The sequence below is a fragment of the Camelus bactrianus genome, chromosome 4, assembly GCF_048773025.1.
Source record: "Camelus bactrianus isolate YW-2024 breed Bactrian camel chromosome 4, ASM4877302v1, whole genome shotgun sequence".
Classification (NCBI taxonomy): Eukaryota; Metazoa; Chordata; class Mammalia; order Artiodactyla; family Camelidae; genus Camelus; species Camelus bactrianus.
This window is the reverse complement of record NC_133542.1, coordinates 72,159,569-72,183,715: the sequence shown is the minus strand read 5'-3', so window position 1 is coordinate 72,183,715 and position 24,147 is coordinate 72,159,569. Positions and strand designations below refer to the sequence as shown.

Here is a 24,147-nt window from a genome sequence, read left to right as displayed (position 1 = left end):
GGTGCAGATACTTGCTTTTGTTTGTACAAAAAAAAAAAAAAAAAAAAAAAAGGATTGATACAATAGCTGTTGTTCTGGGACTTTAAAAAAAAAGTTACCATGTATCATCTTGTGTTCACATCTTGAAAGTGAGCCTCTGTCACTGTAACCTAAGATCACATTAGCTTTTGCTGACTGAAAACCATACTTCTTTGTATCTATGCCCACCCTGCCTGAGATTCACCAAAGGCTCCTCAGTGCCCTCAGGGAAGTGCCAGCTCCCTCCGTGCTCAGCACCACAACACCTCATCACCTTGCCCCGGGCACCCTGCCTGCACCGTCTCCTGAGTCCTCGCCCCCGTCCAGACAAGTGAACAGGGGCACACCAGGGAAGTCACTGGTGGAGCTGGACACACCTATAGGTTGACGCCCGAACCCCATGCTCTTAACTGCTCTAACTGCTCTATGAATGAATGAATGAGTGAATGAATGAATGAATGGAGTGAGTGAATGAATGAATGAATGGAGTGAATGAATGAATGGAGTGAATGAATGAATGGAGTGAATGAATGAATGAATGAGTGAATGAATGAACAATCAATCTATTACCAGGTTTTGTTTTTCAGAAATACAGCCCCCCTTTGGAAAAGTCACATGTCCCATTACTGTCCAGTTGAATTTGAGCTCACTTTCTTGGCTGGAGAAGAGGAAAAGGAGAAGGGGCGGGGTGGGGGAAGGGAGGGAGGAGGGGGTCCCTGTAATGCAGGGCAGGGGGTGGCTCTGGGGTGGAGCCTTCCCTCCTCTGTGGCACTTTCCCAGTGACTGGTCTTGACCCCTAGCAGAGGGAAGGCTCTTCATTTGCCCAGTGTCTGAATCCCGACTGTCAGAGGGTTGAGAGGCAGGAGAGGGGGGTCCCCCTGGGAGGCCTGTGGTTTGAGTGAAGAAAACAATTGTGTAAAAATGGAGAGCCTCACCACGGCCCAGCTCCTGTCCCCTGCCTGAGTCATGCTTGAGAAGCGGGGTGAGAAACCGGGAGTCTGAAGCCCCTTGGACTGCAGGCCGGCCAAGGCCTCCGGTGTGACGTCGCTGGAGTCATCGCCTGATGAACTCAGGCAGGGCGCCTGGGGACAGGACAGGAGGCAGGAGGGAGGGCCAAGGCTGGCTCAGAGGACCTAGGTCGGAGAGAGGTCATAGGGTCAAGAGTCTGCATCAAAGAGGGCACCAAACCACTCCCAATGTCAGAGCGCCTCTGACGTGACCCCGGAGTCCCCAGCATCCTGAGTGCCTGGCACCCTTAAGCCCTCTGGTTCAGGGACTGAATGGACCAATCAATGAACAAATGAGGGAGCAAGGCAGGCACTTCTGCCGGGCGCTCTGGTCTCTCATTTTTAACTCTGCGACCTTCAGAAATGACTGTCCTGGGGCCTCACATGCCCCTGTTCCCAGGAGGGACAGCCATGCATTTTGGCCACAGGCCTGCATCTTCACCTGCTCCAGGTACATGGCTCAGTTGGTCCGGAGCTGGAGGCTGACTGACCACCAGGTGCAGATTTGGCATCCAGCCAGGAGGAAGAGGCACTTTTTCCTTAGTGCCAAAACTGTGGCCAAAACTGTGCTGGGCTGGAGAGGGTTACTTACGATGAGACAGGAGGGTCAGGGCCTCTGGGGTGGTTAAACTGGACTGCCTGGGTCCCTGGCTGCAACTTGTGCAGGGAAAGGGAGAGGGGTGGGGGAGAGGATGACAAGGGACATATCTTGTCTTTCCCTGGCTGTAAGCTCAGAGCGCTTCTGGAACACCACCCCCACCCCCTAGCCCAGTGCTCTGGGCTGAGCAGTTGATTATAGCACACGTGCTACTTGACCGCTCGACTGCAGTTCTGAGATGGACAGTCTGGATCAGAAACTGGAGATCTTGGGAAAGGTCAGAGCGTCCAGCCAGGCCCATGGGAGATCAGCTCCATCTGGGCATTAGCTCCTTCTCAGCCAAGTCCTCTTCCTCGGGCTCTCTGAAGAGTCTTTTTCACATACACCAGATATATATGTATATATATGTCTCACGGTGGTTTAGCACATAAATTGATTGAGTCACTTCACTCCTCTGAACCTCAACTTCCTCATCTCTAAAATGGGGATGAGGAAGACTGGGCACAGTGCCTGGCAGCTAACGTTAGCTAGTATTATTGTTACTCTTGTTACATAATAATTATTATTTTATCACTGAGTTTACTGCCCAGCTTGTGTTCTCAGACCAAGCCGAAATGCGTCTCTAAGCTGCCCCGTCCAGGAGGGAAAAACCTATTCTCTCTGACAGGTGTTACGCTTGTCTTGGAGCCAAACTGTCTGCTCATCCCCAGGGTCTTACCCCCTCCCCAGGGTGCTGGTCGGTCTCTTCTCTCAGCTGCTGCCTCCAACGTGCTCAGTAGTGACACACGCATGGCCCTAGTGGCCTTTGATGGGTCCATGTGGCCAGAATCTTGCCCAGAGATTGACCCAATAGGAAACACGCAGTGAGAAGGAGCTGCTGGCTGCGAGAGGCTGGTCTGGGTCAGTACTGTGTTTTTCTGTGCCAGGGAGGACCTGGCTTTTGGGGATGAGGTGAGAGTGGGGAGGCCTTCCTCGTGGAGGATTTAGGGTCCGCTGGGGAGCAGGGAAACAGTGAGAGGCTTGCATCAAAAATGTCATCATACCTATGGCACCGAGGGGACAAACAGAATCTGAAATGTCTTCCCCCGGGGCCTTGGCTTCCAGTGGACCCGAGATAGGAGGGAAAGGGGCAGGGCACAGCCATTCAAGGAATGACACAGCAATTAACACCGAAATGGTGGAGAATTCAACTCCCAGTAGGCCTTCAGGCTCAAGATGGCAGGAGGTTTGACTTCTAGTAGAACTTGAGCTTTTTTATATACTCATTGTAATATATTAGCATGATAAATAGCATGCCCACAGGCACCATGACAGTTCCAAGGCAAAGCGCAGAAGGTCAAAGAGTGGCTGGTGCCTGATTCCTGGGAATCCCAGCTCCTTCCCCAGAGTAGTGGGAATGGTCCTCCCACTTACTGGCATCTGAAGCTACCGAGCCCGTAAAAACTGGCAACACCGTGAGTAGTGGCGGCTCCTCGGAGACGGCCCGCACTCTGTCAATGGAGTGTGTGTCCACTTTTACTTTAACCTGAGCACCCAAGCGCCTCACGCCTTTCTCTTGCCTTCTGAGACAGCCTACACTATGTATCTCTCTAAATAAATCTACCTTTACTCAACTGTGGCTCGCTCTTGAAATCTTTCCTGCGTGAAGCCAAGGACCCACACTTGGTGGGGCACGTCCCCAGGGGCAGACCAGGGTTAACTAGCTCTGGTTGGTGGCAGGTAGTTTTGTTGTCCCAGGGCAGAGCCACACTGAGGATTCCAGGACAGACCAGCTTACGTGAGGATGCTGTGGTACAAGGGGAACCTCGGGGGTGGGACACGGGAACACAGGTGAGGACCCCAGGGTTGGCCAGGACCCAGAGTGGATTCGTAGAGGGGGCTGTTTGTCAATATTCTTTGATCAGTTCTTGCTGCTCACATATTCAGAGTCCACCTTAAATCCGAGATGATCTCACTTCAAGATCCTTAATTACATCTGCAGAGACCCTGTGGTGGCTCACTTGTTGCTAAAGTAATTATTTATAATAAGTTTTTGGCATCCTGAAAGGCCCGCTCAAGGTCTGAGATTATCCTTTCTCTGGCTTTGATAAGGACATTCCTTCTTTCCTCAGCGCATGGGGAGTCACCCTGAGCCCGGAATCAGGGCCAGTTCCCTGCATTCACACAGGGTCCCCCCGTGCTCTGTTTAATGCTCTATTGTCATTGTCATGAAATTCTTAACTGCTGAACAAGGGGCTTTGAATTTTCATTTTGCACTGGGCCCCACAAATTGTGTTGGAGTCACGGTCCCCCCCACCCCCCGCCCCGCGTGCTTGTAGCGTGAGGGTGGTTTTCTCCCCTGGTCTGAGCTGGCTCAGCGGCACCCAGGGTGATGACGCCTCTAAGAGGGACCTTCGTGGTCTGGGTCGTGGGGTCTGGAAAACATGGGCTCCAAGGACTAGCTGATGGAGTAGCTTTTATTTTGCCTGGAAGAGGAGATTTGGGGTGGACCTCCAACTCCTGAAGGGTAAGGGGGAGGAAAGGGGAGCAGCTGTATTCTCCGTGGCTCCGGAGGGCAGATCCAGCTCGGCATAAGACAGGAATTTTGAACCATGAGAGTTATGCAAGAAGGGAATGTCTGGCTTCAATTCAAACCTCAGCTCTGCCTGGGGGTCAAGAGCACGAGATTGTCTTCAGGCAGCTCCACCTCTGCCCAGATCCACGACCTTAGAGAAGGTTATTCCTAGTCCCGAGTCAATTTTTCCATCTTGAAAATGGGTCTGATAACACAAGGTGAGATGCTAAAGATAAAACAAGGCAAGTTTATATGTATAGCATGGGAGGAGGAGCCTGGCCCCGAGGAGGTTCCCAAGGCATGCTGTGCTGTTGTGGTGGTGGTGGTGGTGGTTGTTATTTTATTATTATTTTGATTGGAAAGTAGTGAGTCCCCCGGCCTGGCAGGGTTCAAGCTGGCATGGACCTTCAGGGAGCTGCAGACCCTTGCATCAGAGCTAGAGGAAGAAATACCCACTTTGCACCCTGGACAGTTTTAGCATCTGGCATATTTGGATGATCATAAAGTACTGTCTTCGTGACAAAGGCCCCGGGGGAAAGGGGGGAGAGCAGAGGAAGTTTTACGTCCTGGAAGCTGCTGAAAAAGTGGGAGGGGTTCCCATCATTCCAGCATTTGAAAACTTCAGCCAGCTGTCCCCTGAGCCATCTCGGGCTGAACACCATCCCAGGAATGCAAAAGCTCCCCTCCAGGCCTCCTAGGGAATGGGTTCCTGATGTGTTTGAGAGCCAGACCCAGGAAAACAGGGCGAACAGCATCAGTGGGCAGCGTGCATGTGAGAGCGAGGTTTCAGGTACTGGCTCAATGTACAGACCGCTTGGGAAGGTCCTGACCCTCACTGATCCCAGAGCATCTGCCTAGAGTCAAACTCAGGGTGATTGCAGCTTCCCTTGGCAGTGGTTTGTGCTGAGACAAACATTTCTCCTCTCCCTCCTCCCCCATCTGCTTCTCCTTTCAGCTGTGTCATGTCCCCAAGCTGCATCCAGGACATGCTCCTGCCTGACCGCAGCTCTGTGCATCAGTAACAGGATCTGAGCCTGGAGTCCGAGGAGCAACAGGTGGGCCCCATCACGGCCACACTCGGTCAGAGCTTGGAATAACCACAAGTGTGTTTCTCTCACTGGAGACAGGAGCCAAGGACGGACGCCACAGCCAGCCTCGGCATCTCATGCACACATTCAGGCGGTCCATCTTCCAACAAATATTAACCCCACACTGCTCTATGCAGACATCACACTAGGGGTGTAAATATAGCCGTGAACAAGACGGTGGCCCTGGCTTTTCTTTTTTCTTTTTTAACATAAAACCAATCATTTTAAAGTGTGCAATTCAGCGGCATCAAGGACATTCACATTGTTGTCCAACCATCATCACCATCCTTCTCTAATACTTTTTCATCTTCCCCAAAGGAAACCCTGTATGCTTCAACTAGCCACCCTCATCCCCCTCCTCCCCAGCCTTGGCTGCCACCAATCTGATTTCTGTCTCTGTGGATTTGCCTACTCTGGACATTTCATATAAATAGAGTCAAACAATATACGGCCTTTAGTGTCTGCCTCCTTTCTCTTAGCTTGATGTTCTCCAGGTCCACCTGCATAGTAGCGTGTAACAGTATGTCATTCCTTTTTATGGCTGAGTAATATTCCCTTGTGAGATTCTCCAGTCTTTTCTTACCACTGGACTTTACAGCTGAGCCATCCTGCTAGTCCTCATTCCCAAGAAAGGAAGAGCTCCCAGGGAATTTCCTGACTTTGGGAAGCATTGAGAAAGTGGGAGGGACCTTAAATTACACATTAAATTGTTGCCTCTTGAGTGTCTACCAAAGCCAGTTCCCGTGGGTCTGAGCCCACAGCCCCACAGCTAGCACACCACTGCCTCTGTGTCAAGAATGTTCACATTGACCAAAGCCCAGCTGTGGGACCCAGGGCGAGTACAACTACTGTCCTGGGCCCCAAGCCCCGCATCTCGAAAATGGGTCTAATAGTCATACCTCCTGGGAGGGTAGATACCATGGTGTCTGTGATTGGCCCAGGGTCGGTGTGAGGGTGATGCCAGTGATCCCATGGCCATCATCCCATCTGACTGCTGTCCCTAAGTGGGATGGCAGCATCCCTGAAGGCAGTCTTGGCTGTCTCAGGAATGGGTATCAGGGGTCAGGCTGGGCTTGGGAGCCCAGGCAGACAGCTTGGCCTGCAGCCCCAAATCAGCCTGGTTCACTGACGGGCAGCTTCCGTCTTAAGCATTTATCCTTGTCCATAAACGTCAGCTTCCGGGTCTACACTGCTGGATGAGTGTTTGTGCTGTCAACATGCAAACTAACTAAATTTAAAGTCACGCCTTCTTTCCAGTCATAACTGAATAGTTACCAAAAGGAAGTGCCCCGGGGGCCATGCCCTAGTTATCTTGTTCCGGTTCCAGCCTGCCTGGCCGCCAGTCACACCTGGAGACACAGAGTGGATTCAAAGAAGTAGGCAGGCTGGAGCTGGGACTCAGAACCAAACTCTGGAGACTTTTACTTATCTGGGTCTAGACTCTTGGTTATAACAAAAGAAATTCAAATCAAATGAGCGTAATTCAGATCAATTCTATTCAATTCAACAGATTTTAGTTGTATCTATAGGTCAGACATGGGACCAATGTTTGTGGCTCATCAGTGAACAGAACAGACCCTCCCCCCACCGCCTTAGGAAGCCAAGTAGTAGACAGGATGCTAAATAAATTATATGTTGTATCATTGAGGGATTGATAAGTGCCATGGAAATAAATGAGGAAGTTGCAGCGGAGAAGTGGCATCAGGAGCGCTGCGGTGGGGACAGGCTGCAGAACTGATTAAGGTGATCAGGGTGAGCTACCTTGGGAATGTGGGATTTGAGCAAAGATTTGAAGATGTCAATCCAGTGGATGCCTAGGGGAAGAGAATTAAAGGCGAAGGCATGAGCCAGAGCAAACAAAGGACAGTGTCTGGTATGTCTGAGGACCAGCAAGGAGGGCAGTATGACTGGGCTGAGGGGAGGAAGGAATAAAAGAGGAGTACAGAGAGAACCAGATGGGGACCAGATGGGATAGGGCCACCGGCCTTGTCCAAATTTTGGCTTTTGCTGAGTGAGACGGGAGCCACTGCAGAGTTTGGAGCAGAGGAAGGATGTGACTTGACTGATAGAAAGAAGGAAACGCCTAGACTTCTAGGCCTGGGTGAGCCAGAGATTGGGGCCTCATTGTCTCCTCCATAATACAGCCTCCTTCATGTGGGGAAGGGGAATGGCTGCACACAGCTTCAGGCCAACACCATCCCAGGAGCCAGAGACAGACCACTCTATCAGTGTCAGAATATAAACTTCCAGGGAAGGTCTCTGATTGGCTTTGCTTGGACCAATTACAGTGCCCAGATACCAGGAACACTGTGATTGGCTGGTCTGGGTCACATGGCTTCCCCATACTAAGAAGATGGAGTAGTCTGATTGGCTGCCCCAACAAAATTACAGGCAACAGGGGTACAAGGAAAATAAAGGATGGGTATGAATTCCCAGGGGAAGGTAGGAGGGAGAGGTGAGCTGGCAGACAAAAACATTCCTTCATTGAATTGCTTATCCCAAGGGGAATCCAGGGGTCCTACCTGGTGGGCCTCTGCCCCAGGAGGGGCTGCAGAGCCGTCAGAAAACTCACTCATCTACGTTTGCCTCCCCCGTAAACCGCAGACCACATTTCACAAACACTGCTTCTCTGACGAGGGTTGATGCCACGGTGATGAATACAACACAAACCTGACTTAAAAGGTCACTTCAGTGACAGTCTCTCTTTCCTTTTTAATCATTGCATTTCCCCATCCCTGGCTGGAGAAAGCCCCAGCGATATTCACCGAGGTCAGGAACCAGCTGCCGAGGTGGGGCCATTTCCTCTTCTAAGTCTCCTCTGAAGTCACAGACAATTAAACAGCGTGAAGAGCTGGGGCTCTGATCCTCAGGAAATGCCAGGGCGGGTGAGCTGGAAGATGGCTCAGACCAAGCAGCTGCTCTCTGCTCAGGGTTGTAGAGTTGGGAAGGGAGAACTTTTATGGGTTCTATTTGATACTCCAAAGTAACACATTTTGACTATACAGCTCAGTGAATTTTTATGTACACATCCACTCGTGTAACTACCACCCAGGTTAAGATACAAAACATTTCCAACGCCCCGGAGGCCTCCTCTCGGGGTGGACTCAGGGCCTTCTCTTGCCCTCATTTTTGTGCAGGCACCACTGTACTTTCTGGAGGACCCAGAGCCGGGCCCACCATGAGCACCACCAGCCCCTGCCCAATCCCCAGGGGCACCGATCCTGTCTTACAAGCAAAGAACGTAACCGGAGCTCAGTGAAAAGTAACGCCACCATCACCACCACCACCTCCAAAAGCAACAACGGCAAACTTTCACTGACTGAGGGAGGCTTTAGGGAAATTCTTGGCCAAAGATCAGAGAAGGGTTTGTTGTCCTTGCCTGGCCCTGGCTTAGCTGGTTCATTTCAGCAGACGATGAGGAAAAGCTTCCGACCATGAAGACACACACACTGGCCAGAAGGGCTTCCCTACAAAATCCCTCTTATTTTTGGCTGCAGGTAACAGTAGGTAGTTATCCACTCTTCTCCCACACTGGCTTTCCCAGCCTCTGCTGGTGAGGTGTTTTAGAAGACCACACAGGGCAGAGCACGTCCGCTAGTCCAGGGAGGGATGGATACAAGGGTCACCTCTTGGCCTGTCTCTGGTCCATGATTCTGGGGGACGTGCAGAGACCCCAGCCCCCCAACTGAGCTTTTTGACCAAGAAGACAGCCACGTCTAGTGGTTCCCCTGAGCTGGGGGCGAGAGAGGCGGGCATCCTCTGTTCTCGGACAGAAGCACCAGCAAGGAGCAAGCTAGCACAGTTCCTCTGGACCTACTGTCAGAGATACAACATGTTTTGGGACATCCAATGCTTTCTTAAGTCTGTCCCTCATTGTGACCTGCCATTTATCTCATGGGGTTAGGACAACCCAGTCTGGCAGCCTCATGCTTCAGAAACACAAGTGTTAGTTTACAAACAGATTTTTTTTGTCCAGATAAAGGAAGGCTTGGCACACACAAATAGACAGGAAGCTATCTCCTCACCTCCCCACCCCTATCCTCACCCCTCTCCCCACCCCACTGCCCCTAACAGCAAGATCAAGGGTTTCCAAGTCTCCCTCCTGGTGAAGAAATAGGTTCAGAGAGGGAAACTGTTTGCCCAAAGCCACACAGCTGCCACTGAGGGCTGGCTCCGGGCCGGGATGCCAGCTGAGTCTGGCTCCAGAGCTCATAGCCTGTGTCTCTGCTCTCTGGCCAGGCCCTCCCTTGGTCTCTACTGAGCTGGGGCACAGGTCAGACTGTAAGCAGATAAGATAGGTCATCCCTGGAGGAAAAGAACCAGATACAGCTTTTTGGCATAAGAGAAGCCATCTGGGGCCTAAGCCATTTTGTGATCTAACCCTGGTCACTAGTCCTTGAACAGTCTTTGAATTAGTGTCTTAAGGGAACAAAAGAACAAACTGTTATCAGGCAATAGAAGTGAAAATAGCAAAGATAATCAGTCAGAGAGACTCCCAGTTCTGTTTCAGTGGCAAACATGAGATGAGCCTGAAGCACTTTCCCGAACTGAGCTGTTTTATAGAATTTAAACCCCGGGGGCCTGACCACCAGATCCACTGGAACCTAAGGGATGATGATGCTGAAATTTTCTGACCCGTGTGACTTCAATCAACTGAAGCTTGGACTCTGTTGACCTTTGCCCCAATTCTATGCTGAATTCTCCTCTGCTCAGGCCCCTCCAGGGACATGCAGGTACCCTTAGTCTAAAACCTCCCCAGTTCTGCTGTTCCAGAGACACGGCTTTGGGAAAGATCCTTGGTGTTCTCCTTACTTTTTAAAAAAAACTAGTCCTGTTTTTTGGTGGGGGAGGTAGTTAGTTGTCTTTTATTTTTTTTTTTGACAGAAGTATCGGGGATCGAACCCATAACCTCATGCATGCTAAGCACATGCTCTACCACTGAGCTATACGCTCCCCCTCCCCCTGCTTGCTGCAAGTAATAAATCCTTCCTTCTGATCTTTGACTTGATTCTGTCTTTTGGCTCCACACGCACCAACAGGATAAACTCTCCACTTTAAGATCCTTACTTGGTCCTGTCTGCAAAGTCCCTTTGCTGTGTGCAGTAACATATTCACAGGCTCGGGGGACTAGGATGTGGACATCATTTTGCGGGGGGTGGCGGTAGGAGGAAGCACTATTCAGCAAAGTCACACTAACGTAGGTAGTGCCTTGGTTCAAGTGTCCAGGCTGCATGTGGGGGCAGACGGCTTGGTTCTCACACCAGCACCTCACCCTCAGGGAGGGGGGCACAGATCAATGAATCTGCCCTCCATGGAGGTCCTGCCAAGTGCCCGGCTTTTTTGCACCCCCAGAAGGCAGGCACTGCCACACACCCCCCCCCCCACTTCACAGACTGAGGAAACAGATTAGAAAGTGTTTATGGATTTGCTGGAGAAATGTGGTGCGCAGCCAGGGCGGATGGGGACACCTAAGCATCTGAGGTTCTCTGCTTCTCCCAGCATCTGAGGGCAGAAGCTACTGCTGCTGCTGGGAGTGGGCGGGAGCTGAGTGCAGACATGCCTCCTTCATGGCTCTCCCCGCCCCTCCCTCCTTTCAGAGACAGCCACGCGCCCGAGCTCGCTGCCTCTGTTTTCCCGGAGCTGCGGCTGCTGCCACTGCTAAGATGCCTCCCCCCAGCCTGGAGATGGGGAGCGGCCAGGTGCTCCCGGCCTTCCTGCTCTGCAGCACTCTGCTGGTCATCAAGATGTATGTGGTGGCCATCATCACCGGCCAAGTGAGGCTTCGGAAGAAGGTACGTGCCGCCCTCGGGGACCCCAGCCCTGCGTGCGCTCACTTGTCCTGCCAGTAAGGTTGGGGATGGGACACTTGGCCAAGAAGTTTTCAGGGCCAGCCTGTGAGTGAGTATGCTGGGGACTAGGTGCCTATCCTGTCCTTTGGGATGGCTCCAATGTGGTCCTCAGTTTCAGTGAGACGCGTACCTCCTTGTCCTCTGTTTTAAGAGCATTTACTTACTTGCTGTGGCACCAGGTAAGTTCTTGGTACCGGGAGATTCCACAAGATCCACTGAGCTCTGTCAGCGTCTCAAGGAGCAGCAGGTCCCGGAGGGTGGCGTGAGGCAGCCTTCAGCCTCCATCTGACCTGGCGGCTTCCCGGACAGGGGATCTGATATTTGGGTGGAGTGGGAACCGGTGAAACAGGAGCCGGGAATTCTTGAAGTGGAAATTCCCAACCTGCCTGCGAGTTTGCTTACAACCCCACGGCAGCCTCCAGAAGCCGGGTCCCAGCCAGACTCCACCGGAGATCTCGGTTGAGGAATTTCCCCCACCAATCCGCCAATCCGAGTTCTGGAGCCAAAACAACAACAAAGAGGCCCAGATCTAAGCCAGGGGGAGCGGGTGGGCGGGAGAACCGGTTCCAGCGTGACTGTTAGCAGAGACATCGCTGGCCAAGCTCGCAGGCTGTCCTGTTAGGCACTGAGAGGCCCGGAGGTACCGCAGATTAGCCTCCAGGTATCGCAGAGGAGTTGTTTCCGACTGTACCCTTTGTCCAGTTCAAAGACAAGGTGAGGCTGACATCACTCTCTGCTTCTCCCAGCATCTGGGGGCAGAAGTGTTGGGGGTGGACACTGGGGAGCAGGCAGGGCAGCTCCCCAGATGAAATAATTCCCCAAGCAGAGGCTCCTTGAGCATCCTGACTTCGCCCTGCCTGGGCCCATGCTGGGATGCTGGATACAGGCACGCAGCGGGACTGCCGCATCCACCCTTTGACTCCTTCCGTGCAGCTGAGCGGTTAATCCCCACCACGGCCTTGGGGTGGGGGCAGGGAGTGCGGACCGTATTCAGCTTGTTTTCCAGGTGAGGAACCTGGGCTCAGAGAGGAGATGTCACTTGTGAAGGCCACACAGCTGGGTTTGAATCCAGGTGCCCAGCTCCAGAGCTCACGCCCTGCCATGGGGGGACGGGGTTCTCACCAGGGCCGTGCAGGGCCCAGAACTTTCTTTTTAATGTGGATTAGAGAAGGAGACAAACCCGTTGGGGTGCCTTCCTGCCTGGTCAGTAGGGAGTGGCAGAAGGAAAGCCCCCCTCGGGCTGTCGCAGGTCCTCCCCACTGTCTGAATTTCCCTCTCATTTCTGCTCCCTGCATTCAGCCAGTCAGCCTGGGAGGAACTGGGGAGCTCCACTGAGAAGGGGAGGTGCCATCTCTGGCTCCTCCACCCAGCAGCCTTGGGATCTTGGACAAGTCTGAGAGCTTGATTTCCTCATTTGTAAACTGGGGATAGTCACCGCAGTGCCTGGAGACCTTAGCTCCTGGCGCAGAAGCCAATGTCCCACCAACGTCAGTCCTCAGAACTTAATAACAGCTGGAAGAAACATGCATGGCCCCAGATCTGTTGGCGGGAGTGCATCCCGGGACCCGCCCCTTGCCCCACCAAGCGGCCGGCCGGCCGTGCTCCAGCCTGTGATGCTCGGCCTTTTCCCGCCCGCACTACAGCTGGTTCTCACCAGGGTGACTTGTATTCAAGTTGTTCTCAGAGGTGAGCAATCCCATGGACTGCGGACACCCAAGACCACTGCCGCTGAGTGCCTAGACCTTTTGAAGGGTGTCCCAGGCACAGGGACTCTGTACAGAGCCATCAGAATTGGTGACTTAAAGGCCAGCAAAGAGGAGTTCTGGCTGTGAGGGATCCTGATTGTGAGAGCCATCACACCCGGGTGGCATTCACCTCTGGGGTGAGGCAGGGGCAGACCCACCAGGCAGGACAAACCAGTGCTTGGGGACAGATGTCACAAGGGCTTGTAAATCAGAGGCAGCAGGATTTGCCACTGAATGAGCAATTTAGAAACCGTGCTGTAGACATTCAGGTTTGCTGTGTGGTTGGTGGGGCTGGATGCCAGCGGGGAACAGAGGAGCCTGAGCAGTGGGTGTGACTGTCATGTGTAAAGCAGGGCCTTCGATGACCTAAGTATGATCTCAAGTCCCTGCTGTAGACTGACAGTTCCTCCAGCACCCGCCTGGCTCCAGGCGATGTGCTGGGGTGTCTCCAGTCCTCTCCCACCCTCTTCACGTGGCAGATGAGCTCCATTTGATCCGGAGTTCACAGATGAGGAAGCTGAGACTCAGGGAAGTTCAGAAACCTGCAGTTAGTCTGTGTGGAGCTGGGTTTCCTACCGGGGCCTGTTGAGGCCCTCTCATTGCTCTTAATTCAAAATCTAGATTCATAGGGTACCTCCAGGGCCCCAGCTGACCCCTGTACCTTCATCCTGGAACTCAGTCCCTTGCTGTCTATGCTCCAGCCATGTGGGTATGTGGGTTTTTCATTCCTCATCCGTGCTCATCTTCTGACCCCGAGGCCTTTGCACATGCTGTTCCTTATGCCTTGAATGCTACAACTCTCCCTCCTTCTGATTAAGGCTGATGCATCCTTCAAGCCTCAGCTTTAATGTCACTGAAGCCTTCTCTGATTCCAGACTTGGTCAGGTCTCCTATGAATCTTTTCAAAGCTAACCCTGTCTTCTCTTTCTTAACGCTCGCCATCTGGTCTTCTCTGGGTCATAGGCTCATTGCACTGAGCTTCACAAGAGCAGGCATAGGAGGGCCTTTTTCTTGGTCTCTCCAGGCTGCTGTGTAACAAAATACCAGGGACTGGGTGGCTTATAAAGAACAGAAATTTATTTCTCACAGTTCTGGAGGCTGGGAAGTCCAAGATCAAGGCACTGGCACAGTCCGTGTCTGGTGAGGGCCCACTTCCTGGTTCATAGATGGCGGTCTTGCTGTTTCCTCACATAGCAGAAGGGGAGAGAGAGCTCTCTGAGGTCTCAAAAGAGTAGTAATCTCATTCAGGAGAGCTCCACCCTTATGACTTAATCGCCTCCTACAGGCTCATCTAACACCATCACACTGGGGATTAGGTCTCAACATCGAAAGTTTGCGGGGGCACAGACGTTAAGTCATAGCAGTCCTGCTCACGGTGAGTCCCCAGCGCCCAGCACACAGCAGGAGTTCATGGATGCTGGTGAACAGACGCATGTGCTGCTGCACCGCCGCAGGCCTAGCTGACCGGACCACCCGTCTCACAAACAGTAATTCTCAGCTGATGTATTCCAGGCTTTTGCCAACCCCGAGGATGCTCAGAGACACGGAGGCCTCCAGTATTGCCGGAGCGACCCGGATGTGGAACGCTGCCTCAGGCAAGTACCATTTTCCCTCTACCTGGATGCGGCCCGACCTTTCAGACCCTCTTCCAAACACCAGGGACTGGGAGGATACCCAGGGGGTTAAGGTCTTCTGCTTTCTTGATCCTTTTAGGCTGTTTTAATTTATTCATTGATTTGATTTCTAGTTAATCGTGGAAAAATAATACATGCTCATGGCTCAGGATTATAAAGGTAGAAAAGGGTATTCAGTGAAAATTCAATCTCTCTGCCACCTCTGACCTCCAGGTCCTGCCCAGATCCCCTCTCCAGGGGTAAACGCTGTTACTGGCGTCTTGTGCCTCTTCCCAGAGGCAGACTTTCTGCATTTACGACACTCGCGCTGTGCTTTTTCCTTCCTATCCCCAAAGAATTACCCTTCATCGATGATTTATACTGTCTTTTTTTTACATAACAACAGAAATTGTTTCGTATCAGCCCATAGAGGGGCCTCATTAATTACATCCATGCTACAGTATTTATGCCATTAATCTCTTGAATGGATGATCGAAGATAGCTTATCCAGTCACTTCCCCTCCGATGGCATTTAGGCTCTTAGTCTTTTTCTGTTATGAACAGAACTCATCAAAACCTCTTTCATTTCACTTTGTGTGTATGTGTGAGCAAAACTGCAGGATGCCATCAAATGGTAAGAAATACTGTCCAGTGGTCTCCAGATCTACTCCCACAACTGGTGCGGGAGGTGTGTCTCTATGACCTGCCAACTCAGTGTAGCCACTTTTGGACGGATCCCTGCCAACACGATGGGTGAAAATTGACATCACATTTCAGCTTCACTTTGCATTTCTTTTGTTCTGAGTGAAGTGGAACCTCTTTTCACATGCTTAGCCTCCCCCAGTCAATCAAAAACAATTTTTCTTATTATAAAAATCAGAGCCACTCATTGCCTACAATCTGGGTAATGCTGAAGATACATAGAGGAGAAAGGGGAAAACCAGTCACAACACTAATCTCAGTTAACATTTCCATCTCTTATTCGTCTTCTATGTCTAAATATTTTTCATAACCCTAGGTGTGCATTGTATACCCAGTTTGGGGTTCTGATTTTTTTTTTCAGTTAACACTGTTTCATGAGCACTTTCTGTGTCAGTAAATAACTACTCAAAAAGTGATTCTTCCAAAAGGGCTGCGTAAAATTCCATCAGAGACTAAATGTTAATTTCACGTAGCCACTCAAAGGTGGGGATTTTGGCGGCTTCCTCTCTGCTGTTTCACACCAATGGGCTGGAGGAGGCGCTCTCAGGGGATGGGGCGCGGTAGGGATGGGTTTCTGGACAGGGGTGAGATGGAGACAAACCCTCACATAGTTTTTATCATGTTCCCATGAGTCACAGGCAGAAATGGGTGGGACAGTGTAGTGAAAAATAATAGAGAAGTTCTTTTATTATAAGCAAGTCTGTGGGGTTTCTCCTGTATGTTTTTCTTGGCTATTGAAAATAACATACATCCTTGTAGTTTTTTAGAAGTTACAGAAACAGGTAAGTAGAAAGTAAGATTCCTTGCTATTTCACTCTTTTTAATATAACTACAGTATATGGTCCTTCATATGAGGACGACCCAGCCAGCCATCCAACATTTAATGAGCACTTACTATGTGCAGGATACTGTGCTCAGCACTAATTGTACTTTAGTGAACAAAAGCTTCACCCATACACAAATCCATCCTGGTGACCCTCATGCCACCTGGTTGGTTTGACTCTTCTGGGCGGTGGAGATGGACATGATGAGGAGCAAAATCGCCCAGCATCTACAGTGCTGATGCTCAAGTGGCTGAAATTCAATTCAGCACTTCTTGAGCACCTCTTATCTAGTAATGTTTTATATCTGTTCAGTGAGTATTGACTGGGGACCTTCCACCTACTGGTATTTACTGGGACTTACCATGCCAGACGTGGGGTGCCTGGGCCCCTGGGGCTCCTCCTTCTGACTTCACCTAACATCATGGAACCTCGTGGGTATAGAATGCATAGAATCACACATCCTGCCATCCGCTACCGGAGAACTGGCTGGAACCTGATGGGAAATGCCCTGGAAGCAGAGTGAGTTAAATATTAGACCGGAGTTTTTAGTGCAACCAGGGCTGCCTTCTGCACAAACAGGAAGGCATGTAGGTCTTGGTTCTTGTGCATAACTCTGCCTTGCAGATTAGCATCTGCTGGGATCGAAAATGTGAGCCCTGCTCTGGGAGGAGTCAGGAACCAGGTATCAAGGAAAATGATGAAATCCAGATGCCTGCTTTCTGATGCCTGTCTGAGCCTCCCAGCAATGGGTGTTTTGGCCAAATTCTGAGTTTGTGTGAATGCAGCTGTGGTGCGGGGGGTCTCTGAGTGGTCCTGGGGAAGGAAGACTTGACTGAAGCTTTGGGATATTTCTGACTCTTTGCAGTGTGCAGACAATCTGAGGGAAGAGGTTTGTCAGGAGATTGGGTCTCCAGATCTCAGCCCTAGCAAGTCCCTTAGACGCCAGGCAGCACATTCATTTTGTGCGTAATGAACAGAGACCCAGCGAGGGAGAGAGACGTGCCCGAGGCCCTGGGTCTAAGGATCACTACGGCGGATCTGCAGGCCCCTAGCCTGACAGTTTACCCGGCACCATAAAATGGTTTTTATTAATTTGGCCTGGGGGTCTGAAGGTGGTTGGGAGACTGGAAAAACCAAGAGGTGAAAGTAAGTTTTAACAGTCGTGTCCAGGACAGGGCTGCTGATGGTGGTAACAATGACAAAGAAGATGGCAGGCAAATTGGGCACCTACTCGGTGACAGGCAGTGTTCTAAGCACTTCGAGGGACCAACTCACCCTGCTCCACAGCCTTCCGAGGACGGCGCTCGTACCTACAGAGGAGCAGGTGGGGTTCCCAAGGCCACAAAGCTCTGACGGCGAAGCTGCCACCCGGCCCAGGCCGTCAGACTCGGGCACTGCTCCCCTCCATGAACATAATTTAGCTCTGTTTTCTACCTGCCTTTAAAACTCAGCAGCCTTTGTGTTGTAGCAAACCTGAATTCTAGGAAATCACCTGTACGGATGGAGAGCACGGCCGAGGGAAGAGGAGGGAGCTGGTGTGGCTGCTGGCGGCTGTCCCTGCCCTGGAGGCCCCAGGGTTGTCGGGGGGGGGGGGGGCGGGGGACTGTGGGACTCTCTCTCCACGTGGCTGTCTCACCTGATGTGGTAAAAGGCTGCGGTGTTGCAATGTCTGTTGAGGGGGAGGGGCAGGCCTGATGCTACGGGAGGTCATGCAAGTCCAGTCTAGTGAGAATTTGCTTTGAGTGACTTTCACCTTAAAAGAGGGTTATTATTGGAATGACATGTTTTGCCCAAGCATCTCTGGTACGTGACTCCCTCCATGCCTCTCGATTCAGATCCTGGGGTGGAGAGTGGGGAATGAGTTTTCTTGCATCATCCCTGATTTCCCCATGTCTCTCTGTCCTTGTCACCACTTGTGGCTTCGTGGGAGCCAGGCTGTGGTTTGAGATGTACCCGGGGAGGGGAGGGGAGGGGTAGAGGGCATTGGGCAGCCCGGGGCTGAGAGTCAGAGCTTCAGGGCTTTGTCGGCTCCCAGACACCTCTCCTCCCTCAGTGGTGACCTCTGAATCCTTTAGTCCCGGTGTCTGGAGCCAGGAGGTGGGGCTGCCCCTCCCCACCTCTGGGTCATCTCCCATCCTTACCCCTCCTCTCCGCCCTGTGTCCCCTGACTTCTTTCCATCACCTGTGCTTTGGGGTTTAGCCAGCGATCCTCCTAACAGCTTTCTAAAACCTGACTCATTCTTAAAGTGTAAATACACACTTTAAGGAAAAATGTCTGAATGAATGGGTTTCGTATGCTAGTTATGCTCTTCTTGAAACTTTCTGAGAAATGTATAACATGACGAGAATACTCCCAGGTGACACCATCTCATGAGTCACCTGTGGTGGGCAGACCACATTCTGGGACATATTGACTTAACATAAAATAGGTTTTCTAAGGTGTCTAATAGCACATGGGAGGATGTTGGCATACACAGCTGCATCTCCATAGGGTGGTGCGACTTTAGAGGACCAGTTGCCATTTCTTCCCATGTAACTCCCAGCTAGGAACCTTGCTCCATCGGGAAACTGGAGTGGCCCTGGTCTTCGGTTTCCCCCTCTTCATCCCTGGGATCAGGACCCGGCCAGGGCATGCCTTTCTGACGTCAGCATCCAGCAGTATTTCTCTCAGCTGGTGAGACCTGCCCTGCCCTGCCTCAGGCTTGCTTTCAATGGGGCTGAGTCCCAAGGTCGAGATTTGGGAGAAAAGGAAAAGGAAGTCACACGTTGGCTCCAGAGTATGGGGATGGAGACACCAACTGATGTGTCCTGAGTTTGACCTAAGAAAGATCCAGGCCCTGCTGGGTTTATGGGAGATTTTGTACACAGTTTGAATTCCAGACCCCTTATCCTGCTTCACAAGGCTCCTCTCCCCCTCTTGTCCTGCCTCTGTCCCTCTTGCATACCACACTCCAGCTGCATGGGTCACTTTTCTGAGCCTTGAACACACTACGCTCATTCCCACCTCAGGACCTTTGCACATGTCAATCCCTCTCCCAGGAAAGTTCTTCCCCTGTGCAGATGGCCCCTCCTCATTCAGGCTTCAGCACTGATGTCTCCTTCTCTGACTACACCTGCACTCGGTGTAGGTCACTCGGCAGACACCCTACCCTCAGCACTGAGTTGCTGAGTGCTCCAGGCCACCCCCCTGCCCAGACCAATTCCTCAGCATCCACATACCATGGCCCTGGGAGGGAAGAGGAGGACTCTGCGGCATGTCCCCACACAGGGGCTGCTGGGCTGGGCCTGGCCTGTTGGCACAGCATTGGTGAAATGCACTCCAGCTGGAAGGCTCAGAGAATGGGCTTCAGTTCCAGCAGCATCCCCACGTCTCACACGTGCGGCCTATCCTTGGGGGAGGTCATGGCCCGGGCACTGTGTTCCAGTTTATTTGCGCCTCCAGCATGCCCTCTATGGCTTCAGTCACTTGCTTAGCCTCTAATTTATGGGACTCGTCGTCCCCACCCTCCCCAGGGGAAGCTGCCCATTTAGCAGGAGTCATGGAAAATGTGAACCGGCTCTTAGCCGAAGTGATGAGTTTTCTTTCTTGGTCATTTTTTGATGGCGGGGTTATACCCAGCCACCCCTCCACCACCACACATACCCACACACGATTATTTTAAACAAAGGAAGAAGCAGGCTAGCACGGATGAGACAGTTTCACTTGAGTTCAGCGATTGGCTGGCTCCCGTGAGTGGAAGATGTTCTTGTTATAATTATCTCTGAAACGAGTAGGGGTTTACTTATATTTAGGGGCAGAATAAAACAGGCGGGGACTTCAGACACATGCTCGTAAGCTCTAGCCTGTCCCACTGGGGAGGGCCCAGGAACCTGCATTCGGAAGGAGGGCTGCCTCGGAGAAGCTCTTGGTGGTAAAGAGCACGGGCCGGAGGTGGACTGAGGCCCCACCCCGGCCTTGACTCAACCCCGCTGAGCCCCCCTTTTCCCACCTGACATCCAAGGCCAGCGGGGAAGATGGGAGACTGTGGCAGGGGCCGGGTCCTGGCGAGCCCCGGGGCTGGTGAGAAAATCCAACCACAAGCTTTTCACAGCTCCTAGTCCATTAACAAGGCTTCACTTCCTCAGCTGTTCACAGGTGCCAGCTTGGAGTCACTGTCCCTTCTGCCTCTGGGTATCTCTTTGTCCTGAGGATGGACATGACTCTGGCACCCTGAGATGATCCCCAGGGATGCGGGGCCCTTTGGGGCAGAGGGCCCCAGCTTCCTGGACACTCTCCAAGCTGCTGCCTGGCTGACCACACCCCTTGCCTTCCCAGAGCCCACCGGAACGACATGGAGACCATCTACCCCTTCCTGTTCCTCGGCCTCGTCTACTCCTTCCTGGGGCCCGACCCTTTCGTCGCCCGGATGCACTTCCTCGTGGTCTTCCTGGGCCGCATGGTGCACACCGTGGCCTACCTGGGCAAGCTGCGTGCACCTACCCGCTCCCTGGCCTACACCCTGGCTCAGCTCCCCTGTGCCTCCATGGCCCTGCAGATCGTCTGGGAAGCAGCCCGCCACCTGTGACCAGCCATTGACACCTCGGCCGCCAGACCACCGGCCACAAGCCACCTCGGCCGCCAGACCACTGGCCACAAGACTGTTCCTGGGGCAGTGGGCGCCCTTTCAAGGTGGTGATAGGCCTCAGAGCCTGGTTACCTGGCAACCTGCTGAGCGTGAGATCCTGGGCCCAGTGGGCCTGTGTGTGTTTAGGGGGGTGTGTGTGCACGTGTGCCCCTTGGATTCCTTGGCAAAGTGGCCAGTTGGAACTGTTCAGAGATCGGTTGTCAAGACTGATCGAAAATCCTTCCACTTAAATAACAGCATCAAAACCACCACCCCTTCTCGTCCCTCAGAATGGGAAATGTGAGCGGACACTCGGTTCAGGTTTCTGAACCTAATGACCATCCGAATCCAGGGCAGTAATAAATAAGGATGTCTCAGAGCCACCCTGGAGATTCTGGTGCAGCTGGTCTAGGGGGAGCCTGGGCGTCTTTAAGGAGCTCTCCCCGTGAGTCCGAGTGATGGCCGGGCCTGGGAGCCACTGCCAGATCCCCCTAGAGCAGGGCCCGGAGCGGCAGGGTGTGACTCCGTGGCTTCTCTCCTGGTGGGGGTGTGGTGAGGTGGGGGTAGGGTGACACCTCCCCGTGCTCCGGCCTCATTCCTATGCTGGGTCCTTCTCCCCTTGGCCCGGGTGCTGGTGGGAGAGGCCCACAGTAAGGTTGGCCTTCTCTTCCTGAGGCTTCACTTGCTCTGAAGGACTGACTGTCAGTCAAGGCCCATGAGTTCTGAAGGGCCAGTCACAAATGTGAACCCCTGCGGGGAATCGTGTGTCTCTCTTAGACTCTTATGCTAAGATGTTCTGTGGCTTTAATCATTAGTGGGAAATCTGGCCAGCTGGGCTCACTGCTTCATGAAGGCCCTTAGCTGCTGGTTCCTGGCATCCACCACTGTCCAAGCTGGCACGACTCCAGCTCGCCTGAGAGAGTTTGTAGGTGGGGCCAAACTGATGGGACACAGTCTCTGGCAAAGAGACAAACACATCCTGGCTGGGGAGTTAAATCACTGCAGAAACTCCTACCTCCTGCAATGGGCAAGTAAGATGGTCAACTTTTTTTTTTTTTTTTTAGTGGAGGTACTGGGGATTGAACCCAGGACCTCACGCATGCTCAGCATGTGCTCTACCATTGAGTTACATTCCCCACCAAGTCAGGTCAGGAGGTGCAGGATCAGCTCTGAACCCGGCCTGTCTGGCTCCCAAACCTGCTCTAACCACTGTGCACTCCTGGCGCACTTTCCCCAAGCCCCCTCCCAGCACCGCCCCTTCCCTCCAGGACCTGGGCAAGCCTCCCTAGCACCTGGGCACGGCTCCCTCCCACTGCCTTGCAACCCAGAATTTCTGCCCCTGCGGACTGATGGCCTGCAGAGTGAGGGCCCCACTGGGGACTCAGGGAACCACACGCCTCCCTCACTAGAAAGCCGAGTTAGCTGGGAGCTGGGTGTGGGTAACACTGCCCCCTGGTGGTGAGATGAGCCTCCGTTCTGGGGCTGCAGCAGCACATCTGGGAACAAGAAGGGCACTGTTCTATATTGGATGCCTGCTGTTTACTAAACATTGGCTGGGTGCAGTTTATTATTTTTTCCCACTTGATCCTTAAACGCATCCCAGGAAGGAGGTATTCTACTTTTTGATGAGGAAAGTAAGGCTCAGAAAGGAGCGGTGACTTGCCCAACATCCCTGAGCTGGGATGTGGTAAGGAGCAGAGTCTGTGTGTGCTGGTATTTTAATGTTTTCCTTCCTGGGGAAAGGGGGCTGAGAGTGAAAAGTGCCCAGCTCAGACTGGGGTGAGGAGGGCATCTGACACCACGGGGACCATGTGAACCTGGGACTGATGAATGGGGCAGCCCCTCGGAGCTGCGGACAGCGAGCCCCTTGTGCACTGGTGGGTCACTCCCTCCCCAGTGTGGAGCCATAGCAGCATAGCGAGGACAGCAGGACATCAAACAGTGACAACTCCAAGTGCTCAGTGCCCTAATGGGGGGATGGGCAGGGGGAGCACAGGGAATCCCTGCTGGGGAGGGGCTTCCTGGGGGAGGTGGCAACTCACCTTCGATGAGAGATAAGTCAGACTGATTTGGGGGGGTCATGACCAGTCAGGTTGAGGAAATTGAGGTGAAAAGACAAGCAGAGCTCAGCCCCCTGGGGTCTTGTGGCTGAAAGTGGAGAGGGGAAGGGAAGTTGGGGGTGTGCAGGGAGGAGGGGGCCTGTGGATGTGGAGGGGAGCGAGGGTAAAGGGGTGAACAGCAGTGGGGCTCACTGAGGCTTTGGGGCCTTGCTGGGGAGTTCAGAGCCAGGGTGAGGACAAGCAGGAGCCGGATTGGTGCAGCTGAGTCTGTGTCCTAAGAGAGTCTCCAAGAAGGCTGTGGGGAGAACAGCAAGGAGGGGTCGGCAGCCAGGCAGCGGCCCTTGTTCTCCAAGAGGCACAACTGGTGCCCCAACTGCCCATCCAGAAGCTGGAGGGCCCAGGGGAGAAGCAGGTGCTGGCGAAGGGCAGGAAGGGGCCAGCCCAGGGTGCTGTCTGGGAGAGCTGGCAGGAGCTGGGTGATTTTTCCAGGGGAGAACTAGGCCCCAGGGCAGACCCAGCCCTCAGGATGGGGAATGGCTGGGAGCGGGCTGCCAGCAGCAGTGGCCCCTGTGACTGAACACCCAGGCCCAGGAGAGCTAGCGCCCCTCTCCCCCTCCACCTGTCATCTGCAGTACACGCTCATCCTGCCCTCCACCCAGACTTGGGTCCCCTCTAGGGCTGCCTCCTCCTTCTGACCCTGGCTGGGGGTTAGATGCTGGGCAGCAGCTGGAGGCTCAGGAACCACGGCTCTGAGGGCAGGCGAGGGCTTCAGGGCCCCCGCCCAGGCCTAGGAAGCCAGAGCTGCCCATGGTGGGGCCTTGTGTCTGGGAGCATCTTCTCCTGGGCTCTGAGTGAGCAGGAAAGGCCAGCGCCTGGCTGGGGTGTCACGCAGACCTCAGGGTCAGGGTGCTGGGCTGCGAATTGGGGCCCTCTCCTCAAAATGTTGCCAATTTGGCTTAACATTATAAAACCTTTCACCCCCACCCCAGTATACACATGTTCTAAGGAAGAAGCCCGAGACAGGTGTTGGCTGGTGTGTCCCATCCATCTTGGCTCCCCAGCCTCCTAGGAGGGCCCCTCCGGAGAACCCCTGGGGTTTCATCATTATTGGGGATCCCTCATTGAATGGATTTCTTGTCTCTAAGGGCTTCCCTGGTATGTGAGGGACTTGGGGGAATTGACCAAGCTGAGAGGACCAAAGGGTGTGATTTTCAATCCTGGAGGTGGGGCCAGAACTTGGGGAAAGCAGAGCCTGAGTCCCACGGCCTGAAGGACTCGTGGGGCTCTGTGTGTGTGTCCCAGGGAGGCCACTGGCCTCAGGAACGAGCTTCCAGGCTGGCTAGGGCAGAAAGACCCGCCCCTTCTACTTCCAGATGGGCTGGGCCTGGGGCAGTCACAGAGGAGGGTGTCTGTCAGGGATACTGGGAATCCAGGCAGCTTCCCAGGAGAGAGATCGTTTGAGTTGGAACCTGAAAGGTGGATGGG

At 53.1% G+C, this 24,147-nt stretch overlaps 1 protein-coding gene and 1 long non-coding RNA gene across 2 annotated transcripts; one reads left to right on the top strand and one right to left on the bottom strand.

Moving 5' to 3' along the window:
• Window positions 1-7,957: 7,957 nt before the first annotated feature.
• LOC141577503 (uncharacterized) lies at window positions 7,958-12,461 on the bottom strand. Its single transcript, XR_012506572.1, has 2 exons — window positions 11,279-12,461; window positions 7,958-8,187 (listed from the first exon to the last, which is right to left on the bottom strand). It is a non-coding gene; the product is annotated as an uncharacterized LOC141577503 (long non-coding RNA).
• PTGES (prostaglandin E synthase) lies at window positions 10,841-20,985 on the top strand. Its single transcript, XM_010970266.3, has 3 exons — window positions 10,841-11,057; window positions 14,372-14,454; window positions 20,314-20,985. The coding sequence occupies exons 1-3, from the start codon at window positions 10,929-10,931 to the stop codon at window positions 20,561-20,563; spliced, it is 462 nt and encodes a 153-aa protein (XP_010968568.1). The 5' UTR covers window positions 10,841-10,928; the 3' UTR covers window positions 20,564-20,985.
• The last annotated feature ends 3,162 nt before the right edge of the window (window positions 20,986-24,147 follow it).

Coding starts and splice junctions, on each gene's coding strand:
- PTGES (XM_010970266.3), top strand. CDS start 10,929: ATGCCTCCCCCCAGCCTGGAGATGGGGAGCGGCCAGGTGCTCCCGGCC. Junction 11,058..14,371: donor AAGTGAGGCTTCGGAAGAAG/GTACGTGCCGCC, acceptor GATGTATTCCAG/GCTTTTGCCAACCCCGAGGA. Junction 14,455..20,313: donor GATGTGGAACGCTGCCTCAG/GCAAGTACCATT, acceptor TTGCCTTCCCAG/AGCCCACCGGAACGACATGG.